This window comes from Mesocricetus auratus, unplaced genomic scaffold (genome assembly GCF_017639785.1).
Source record: "Mesocricetus auratus isolate SY011 unplaced genomic scaffold, BCM_Maur_2.0 Super-Scaffold_100024, whole genome shotgun sequence".
Taxonomy (NCBI): Eukaryota; Metazoa; Chordata; class Mammalia; order Rodentia; family Cricetidae; genus Mesocricetus; species Mesocricetus auratus.
The window spans coordinates 29,557,755-29,567,281 of record NW_024429205.1 but is presented as its reverse complement, the minus strand read 5'-3'; the positions used below and the strand labels follow the sequence as shown (position 1 = coordinate 29,567,281).

At 47.0% G+C, this 9,527-nt stretch overlaps 1 protein-coding gene across 1 annotated transcript in view; it reads left to right on the top strand.

Moving 5' to 3' along the window:
• The first annotated feature begins 5,541 nt into the window (after positions 1-5,541).
• Hnrnpll (heterogeneous nuclear ribonucleoprotein L like) overlaps positions 5,542-9,527 on the top strand; it is a 32,970-nt gene continuing 28,984 nt past the window's right edge. Inside the window, exon 1 of the mRNA XM_040730752.1 lies at positions 5,542-6,123. Within this exon, the coding sequence (XP_040586686.1) occupies positions 5,758-6,123 (366 nt within the window). The 5' untranslated portion in view covers positions 5,542-5,757. The remainder of the gene's footprint in view (positions 6,124-9,527) is intronic.

Sequence of the window (9,527 nt, the reverse complement as noted above, 5' to 3'; positions counted from 1 at the left end):
ACAGCTAGGGTTATGTGGAGAGATACTGTCTAAAAGAAATTTTAAAAAGAAAGAAAAATGGTAGATAGTTCATCACTATATCCTGATAAGATTAAAGAAAAGATAATAAATCATAATAATAAATCATTTTTTAACTCCATGAGATAAAGAAATTAAACAGAGCTTGGTAACCAAAAATGTCAAGAAAGTCAGGAGTAACTCCGTCCTGAAGGTGGTGACTGTCTGGAGTCTTTTATACATTACAGGCTTAGACTTTTGGCCACTTTTCCAAGCCTCTAATTAGACTGCTTATTGTTGAAGTGGGTAGGCATCAACCAAGAATTTCCATTGCCACAACTTACTAGACTGGCAGCCTGGGGCAGGTCTGGGGAAACTGAGAGTCAAAGTTCTTCATAGCATAGCGCCAAATGTTGCTTATAACTTTAAATCTCATCGTTGACCTGTGTAAACAATAAGACACCCAGGTGTTATGGGTACTGGAGAGCTAGGAGCTTGCCCCTGCCTTTCCCATGTTTGGTATCATTTTGTGACAGGGATGTATTGTATATGTAGCTGAGGGTTGGCCTCAAACATGAGATCTTCATACCCCAGTCTCCCTAAGGAGGGATCATGGGAGTGCATCTCAGTGTCTGAACTTTGGGACCTGCTGTTCGGATCTTACAATCGAGTTGATATAGTGCACACCTGAGAGATAAAAGCATGCATGTACATATGCATATGTAATGTGCATGCAATAATAATGACCATCCTTTATGTGCCGTTCCATGTGCCAACCACTCAAAGGGTCATGTGGATAAATTCTGACACAAGCTCTCTATCAGAAGCATTATTATTGTTCTCCCCACTCTACAATAAATCAGTTTCAGGAAAGTTTAAAACAAACAAACTGCTCTAGAGATGCAGTTAAGAACCTGGCTCTTGCTGGGCGTTGGTGGCGCACACCTTTAATCCCAGCACGGGGTGGGGGGGGGTGGGGGGGTTGGGGGGTGGGGGGGTGGGGGGGGGTGGGGGACACAGGCGGATCTCTGTGAGTTCGAGGCCAGCCTGGTCTACAAAGTGAGTTCCAGGACAGCCTCCAAAGCTACAGAGAAACCCTGTCTCAAAAAACCAAAAAAAAAAAAAAAAAAAAAAAAAAAAAAAGAGAGAGAGAGAGAGAGAACCTGGCTCTTGTCGGAGGAGGAGGCAGGAAAATCTCTGAGTTTGAGGCCAACCTGGTCTACAGAGTGAGTTCCAGAATGGCCAGGGGTATGCAGAGAAACCTTGTTTCAACAAAGAAACAAAGATCCTGACTCACTTTCTCTAGGTCTGGAACCCAACCCTGATACTAGACCAGGACTATTCATGACTGAAAATGATTGAATGACTGTCTCTGTTACTACAAAGGATGTGTAGACCTACTCTATAGTCATTTAGCATGATAGTAATTCATTCTCTAATCTCTACCAACAGTGTAATTGTGGGAAGTGGTGAATAGATTATAGATTTACCATTTTAATTTGTACAAGGAAATTTAATTCACCTCCACAGTAAATTGCAACTAGAATAGTCTGGTTTAGTGTAACTTTTAAAGGTAACTTCTATTCAGTGTGAGAACTGCATTTTAATTTGGTCTATAATCCATAGTTTGAAATTTGGGCCTTTGAAAATTGAAAATGTTGGGCTGGAGAGATAGCTCAGCAGTTAAGAGCACTGGCTGTTCTTCCAGAGGTCCCGAGTTCAATTTCCAGCAACCACATGGTGGCTCACAACCACCTATAATGAGATCTGGTGCCCTCTGCTGTAGACAGTTTCTGTTCTGCCTGGTCCTACAGCTGTTTGGCTCCCAATAAACACACAGAGACTTATATTAATGATTAAATTGTTTGGCTTAGTTTTTCTTTTCTTTTCTTTTCTTTTTTTTTTTTTTGGTTTTTCGAGACAGGGTTTCTCTGTGTAGCTTTGGAGCCTGTTCTGGAACTCACTCTGTAGACTGGGCTTGGCCTCAAACTCACAGAGATCCACCTACTTCTGCCTCCCAAGTGCGCCACCAACACCCAGCAGCTTAGGCTTCTTACTGGCTAGCTCTCTCTTAATTATTAACCCATTTTTATTAATCTAAGTATTTCCACGTGGTCTTATCTTACCCAAGAATCTTGCTCCCTCAGCAGCTACATGGAGTCTGCTATGGTGGTTTCTCGGCCTCCCCCTCCCCAGAATTCTCCTCCTCTGGCAGCCCCGCCTATCTTCCCTGCCTGACTAATGGCCAATCGGTGTTTTATTCACCAACCAATAAGAGAAACATACATGCAGAAGGACATCCCCCATCAGCCCTCTTCTGTGTGCAGGCACACATGGAGTCAGAGCACTGTATAAACAAACAAACAAATAGATTTTTTAAAAGTTGAAAACGTTTTAGTAAGTGTTTGGAAAGTTTGTATAAGTTCCAGTAAGCCTATAGTTGGATATGAATGTAATTTTTTAATTCACCTTTTATGTGACAATATGGATAAAACATCCAGGCATGATAGTACAAGCAAAGTAAGGAAGAAAATGAGTTTGAGGTCAGCATGGCATATTTAAGTACCCAGGCTCTCTCCCAAACAAACAAAATACTATCGTTTTATTTGTTTGTTTAAGACAGTCTCTCTACATAGCTCTGGATGTCCTGGAATTATATAGACCATCTTTAATTAAAACAAAATATTTTGGTGCTGGGCATTTAACCCAAGGGCATGACACACTTCCAATGAACTATGTATCTCTAGCTCTTTGTTGTTTTTGAGTAAAATAAAAATATGTTGGGCACCACCCACGTCACCAAAGAAATTTTCTCTGGCAAACAAGCCACAATTAATTTCTCCTTCTTTCCTGGTCTTTGATGCTAAAAACAACCATAAAAAAGGACAAAGAGCCAGGAGTAGTGGTGACTGCTTTAACCCCAGGGTTAGGGCAGCAGGGACAGTGAGATCTCTGTGTGTTTGAGGGTGGCCTGGACTATATAGGAAGTTCCAGGCACCTAGGTCTCCACAGTGAGACATGGTGTCTTAATCAGTGTTCTATTGCTGTGAGGAGTCACTATGATCATGATAACTCTTATAAAGGAAAATATTTCATTGGGATCGGCTTACAGGCTCACAGGCTTACAGGTTTAGTCCATTATCGTCATGGCAGGAAGCAGGACAGCATTCAGGCAAATGTGGTGTTGACACAGTAGTTTCAAGTCTTACTTCTGGATCTGCAGGCAACAGGAAGAGAGAGTGAACCACTGGGCCTGCCTTGAGCTCCTGAAACTTCAAAGTCCACCACCCCCAGTGACACACTTCCTCCAACAAGGCCACATGTCCTAAACCTTCAAAGAATGCCACTCCCTCTAAGCCTATGGGGACCATTTTCATTCAAACCATGTAGACTGAAGTTTCTGTCCCACAGCCAATTTTTCCCAAATAAATACACAGAGTATTATATTAATTATAAACTGCTTGGCCTATGGCTCAGGCTTCTTATTGGTTAGCTCTCTTTTAATTATTAACCCATTTCTATTAATCTGTGTAACTCCCCATGGTCATGGCTTACCAGTGATGCCCAGGTCTCCTTCCTCAGCAGCTACACGGCATCTTTCTGACTCTGCCTATTACTTTTCTCTATCCTTGTTCAGATTTCCTGCCTGGCTACATCCTGCCTGTCCATTTGCTGAAACAACTTTATTCATCAACCAATAAGAGAAGCATATATTCACAGCATACAGAAGGATATCCCCCATCACATTCATTCTCCAAAATAAATTAATACTTACATATTTACATACATATTTAGATAGGGACAAAAGATGCTAAAGATAACCCAGGCTTTTAAATTGATTTTCTTAGGTTTAGTCATTTGCTTTTATGTGGGTTTTGCCTGAATGTGTGTTTGTGTACCATGCAGCAGACCCCCTGGTGCTGGAGTGAAGGATGGTTGTGAGCACCCTGTGGGTGCCGAGCTCCAACCAGGATCCGCTGGAAGAGCAGCCAGTGCTCTCAACGGCTGAGCCACCTCTCCAGCTCCAAAGCTGGGCTTTTAGACTTCTGTACTTGAATTTTTGCATCTTTAATTTGGTTGGGGAGGGCATCTGAATCAAACAATGGATTTTAAGCAGAAATGGTGAAATGGTGCGACATTCTCTTACTACCATTTATTTTCTCAGTGTATTAGTTTCTGCCTGTGGCTTGTCCCCAGCTCCTTTGATCTTTGGTACACTGCATTTTATCTTATTTTTAAAAATAAAATTTTTTTGTCAGTGTATGCCAGTGGCCTCACACACAGCAGCTGTACGGTGCAGAAACATTTGGAGCCGGGATTGTAAACTGATAAGTGATGCAAAGTATAAAAGAGAAAATAGCCTATGTGAAAAGCATGATCAGTGGAAAATACACGCATCTTTCCTGGGGGAAGAAATGACTCTGGGAAAAACAAAAAAGAAAAAAAAAACCCACAACAGGCTACAGGGTTAAAGGAATGGCCATGATAGGCTTCTCTCTGGAAAGAAATGTACCTTTATCAAGGGTCATTATTAGTGATTGAAATCATCCGGGGTGATGGGAGTGGTGGGGTGGCATGGGGTGGATTGTACTGGAGCTGGATTCTAGAGATAAAAAGAACACAGTTCCTGCCCTTAGGCACACCGAATTTTAAAAAATACTTTGGGATAGAACACCTTGGTTTCAGTTGCAAAAGGAAGCAACTAAACCCTCCCAGTGGCCCTTAGGCTTCAGAGGAAGTGAGTTATGGGCTGGGAATCGATGGAGCTGTGCTTCCTATTTTGGAAAACGAACGATAGTGAAATGGATAGTCCACAAACAGGAAGAATAAGGCCAAAGGAGGGGTTTTAGATGAAGGGAGAACACCTAACTGCAGCAGGGACTTGGATGCGCCTGCCAGCAAAGGGTCCGGGGCTTGCAAATAGCCTTTGCAACCCACGCGGGTCTGCGTGGGTCGTCTCGGTGACTTGGCCACATTCAGAAATTGTTTCGAGCTGCCCTCGAAGATTCAGTGAAACATCTGATGAAATTCTGCACACGCACTTTCAGGGCCGTGTGGAGTCTGTGTGCGGAGATGCTCGAGGTTTCCCCCTCGTCTCTCTAACAGAAGAGAAGCATTCAAATTAGCGGGAAGGCGGTTAACACCCGCAGCCCGGAGTCTACCGAACGGACCGCCGCTCGCCCACATTCAGCGGGCCTGAAGCGAGGGCCTAACAGCGCCAACCGCCGCGGGGCCGCAACCGCTGCCGAGCCGCGCGCAGCGGGCGTTGCGCCGCCGGGACTTGAAGCCAGGCGAGGGTCCGGGCTGGCGACCCTGACGAGCGGCCCCTCCGGCCAATTGGAAGCCTGGACGACTTTCCCCCTTGCCAATAGGAAGCGGAACCTCGGCGAGGGGGCGGGAATCGCTGGCTGAGGGATTCGATCCCGCCCGGCGGCAGTCAAGGCGGGGTGGAGGCTGCGCCCGAGCGGCGGGGAGCGGATCGGGGAGGAGGGAAGACCGGAAGCCGCGGCCCCGGCCCCATCCTTACTTTCGCGTTCCCCCCGGGGGCTGGCAGCCGCGAAGCTGGCGGAGGGAGAGGCTGGCGGCTGGCTGGAAGATAGAGGCAAGCGTCCCCTCAGCCCGCGCTCCCTCCTCAGCCACGGGCTCCTGGAGCGCGCCGCGGAGGACGCCGGGGCCGCTCAGACCCGCGCTGAGGAGGCGCCGCCGGCGGCGGGCACCGGTCGGCGACATCTGAGGCCCGTGGCCACCTCGGCCGCCGCCATGTCCTCCTCCACCTCCTCCTCGCCCAAGGAGGAGACGTACGACGAGGACCGCGAGTTCGAGAGCCAGGCCAAGCGCCTCAAGACCGAGGAGGGCGAGATCGTCTACTCGGCGGAGGAAAGCGAGAGCCGCCAGGAGGCGACGCCTCGGGCGGGGAGCGACAGCGACAGCGGCGGCGGCGGCGACGAGGGCGACGGCGGCGAAGGAGGCGGCGGGGAAGGCGGCGAGGAAGAAGGGGACGGCGAGGAAGAAGAAGGCGACGGCGGGGAGGAAGGAGACGACGGCGATGAGGGCGGCAGCGGCGGCGGCGGCGGCGGGGGCGACGAGGGCGGCAGCGGCGGGCCCCGGAGCGTGCCCCAGTCCATGGTAACAAAGCGCGGCCGCGGCCCCTCGGGCGGGCGGGCGGGCGGGCCTGGTGTCTCGCGGCGCGGGCGCCGAGCGCGGCCGCGGCGGTTCGGGTTGGTGATTTGTGGGTGGCTCGCGTTTCCCGAGTCGCGCCGCCGGCGTGCGGGCTTGGGCTTCGGGGCCTCGCGCGGTGCAGAGCCGGGCGCTGGAGTTGGGGAGGGTCGCGGGGGGCGGGCGTCGCTTCCGCTCCGGGATGCCGTGCCGCGCGCCCTCGGCGGGCTCAGCCCTTTGTTAGTGGAGCCGCGCCGGCTCGGCGGCTGTGCCCGTCGGTCCGTAGCATCCTCACTCCGGCCACCGTCGCAGGAAGGCTCTCCAGGCCTCCTCTCCCAGACAGCCGGCTAAATGACAGCGACGCCCCGGGCCCTAAACTCCAGTTCCCTTGGTGTTTTTTTTTGGGGGGTGCTCTTAAGAAGTGCTTGCGGGCATGGAGTCCGCGCTGGGCCACCCACTTTTTGGGCGGTGGTCCAAGACAGTTTTCACTTCGAAATGTTACAAAAAAATGTATGGGCAGTCATAGTGTTGTTCTGCTTTCAAGCACAACGCTCGCAGATGACTTGAGCTCTTCGTTGTACCCCAAGTTTGTCCCCACGAAAGAAGGGAGTGAATTCAGAGCTGTGTCGCACACATTCCTCGAAACCTCGAATATTAGCTGGAGACGGAAGGAATGTGAATAGCACAACCCACAGCTTCAGTTCCGTGCAGAGTTGGAGGACACAAAACCATCCAAACGGTTTTGCCCCTCGATGGAGCCCTTAAACTTCCTCGGTGACTTAAGACACTCCTTAAACACATTTGAGAGCTGATCTTGGCGGCATTTTAGGAAGTTATAACAGCTCTTCCACCATTAGCGTGGTGTTTTAATCCTTTCAATTGGAGGACGCAACTTGTCTTTCAAAAGTTTGCTTTAATTTGTATTTGTCTAGCTTAAATTTAAAAAATACAGTTACATGTGTGGGTACATAACAAACGCCATGGCAACCTCTTAAATTGGATCCCTAGGAGATAGTTGACGTAGTTAAGGTGTGAGTCACCTGACCCGGGTGCTGGGAGTCAAACGACCTCTGCAAGAGCACTGTGTGCTTTTCGGATGAGCCCTTTCTTCAAGCCCTGTTGAATTTCATTTCTTTATATTTAATTCCATTCATTTGTGTGTGTGTGGAGATCAGCTGCACCCATCATGTGAGTCCTGGGGATTGAACTGAGGTCACTGGCAACATCTTCACCACCTGAGCCTTCTCATTGACCCGATTTGAATTTTTTGTTGTTGTTTTGCTTTTTTGTTTTATTTTTTTCCGAGACAGGGTTTCTCTGCATGGCTTTGGAGGCTGTCCTGGAACTCGCTCTGTAGACCAGGCTGGCCTCGAACTCACAGAGATTCCCCCGCCTCTGCCTCACGAGTGCTGGGATTAAAGGCAGGTGCCACCACCGCCCGGCACGATTTGAATTTTTATGTAAAACTTCTGGTAAGAGGCCGAACCTTTAATCCCAGCACTTGGGAGGCAGAGGCAGGAGGATCTCTGAGTTTAAGACCAGCCTGGTCTACAGAGCGAGTTCCTGGACAGCCAGGGCTACAGAGAGAAACCCTGCTTCAAAAAAAACCAAAAACAACAACAAAAAACCAATTCTGATAAGAGAATTTTTGGATAGGAAAATGTGATGGGTAAATTTGACCACTTTTTAAGGAATTTTTTTTTCTCTTGCTCCAACTGTACTCACAACTGATTCGAAAGGCCTTTTGGCCAAGATCGGGCATAGTTTCCTTGTAGTTAGTTGTTATTTTTGGATTTTTATGTCAGCTTTTTGAAATACTCAAAATGTGACTTGGGAGTGTGAATAAAGGAGATAAAGGTTTTCCTAAAGACTCTTAAAGATCACAATCAACTACTGTAAGAGTTGGAAATACAGTTATTATTGTAAGTGATGTTTTGGGGTGTTTTTTTTTTTTGCCAAAAGCTCTGGTTGTGAAGTGTCTTGGACAGATACTTGAAACAGTTGGCAGAGATGGATGGCTCAGTGGGTAGGAGTGCTTGCTAATTCCTGAAAACCTGAGTTGAGCGGCCAGATCCCACATGGTGGATGTTGTTCTTTGACTGTACACATGCGCACATGATAGAATTTTTGTTTTGAAAATAGGTTATTTTTTAATGCTAGGGAGAAATATGTAATTAGCTTAAGTCAAACAGTGGAAATGGCATTGATTGGGCAGGGACTCTAGATATATCAGGAGTCTAGTCTTTTTGGTTTTTCGAGATGGGGTTTCTTTTCTGTGTGATAGTCCTGGCTGTCCCGGAACTAGGTGTCTAATCTTAACATACAGCTTTTGTGACCTTGAGAAACTCTGCTGCTCTTGAGTTTTCTTAGTCTGTAAAATATGAAAGTCGAACTGTACATGCTTTCCTTGCTTAACTGTAGCAGCTTTTAAATGACCAGGGCAGGAACTAAAGTATGTATTTATGAATTCAAGTTTCTGTTCATCTTTCAGTGCTTAGGGTGAGGTGCTTCATCTAACTGCATTACTAGAGCTAGGGCTGTAGCTTGAAAGTCTCAGTGGTGCACTTGACTAGCATGTATAACTGCTTTTGATTCCTCCAATAAATTCATTTGTAAATTTAGCCCTAGGGTTCATGGGCAAATGTGAAATTTAATGAAAACTCAGTTTTCCCTTTTCAAATTTTTTTCCTTGTAATTTTCAGTACTATTTTGAAGTCATTGTAGTTATGAAATGTGTACATAATAAAATTACTCTTATCAAGGTAGAATCTAGTGCTCCATCATGCTGAAATAACATTTTCCATTTAACCAAAGAATTTAGCCGGGCGGTGGTGGCGCACGCCTTTAGTCCCAGCACTCGGGAGGCAGAGGCAGGAGGATCTCTGTGAGTTCGAGGCCAGGCTGGACCGACAGCCTCCAAAACAATACAGAGAAACCCTGTCTCATAAAAAACCAAAAAAAAAAAAAAAAAAAAGAATTTAGCCCAATTTCATGATCTTTAGCCTATAGAAGAAATACATCTGTGGTCAAACTTTAAGAGTAAATTCAGGTTGGGTACAGTGATGAACTGTCTTTTCAACTCTAGTTGGAAATTTGTGAAGTTCTGAGAAGTAAGATTTAAAGGATTCCTACTGTTGGACTTTTCATGCTTAATAGCTAAGTATAAATAAGAACACTGAGTAAGAACAGTTAAAATGGGAATGGATCCTTAGCAATGATCTGAATGTTTGAAGGTAGAGAAATATGAAGGCTGGGTGTGGTGCATGCCTGTAATTTCACTACCCAAAGAGGCAGAGATTGGGAGTGTTGCTGTGCCACTTGAACTATCTAGTGAGTTATGCATGAAGACTCTTGAAGGAGGGAGGGAAGGAAAG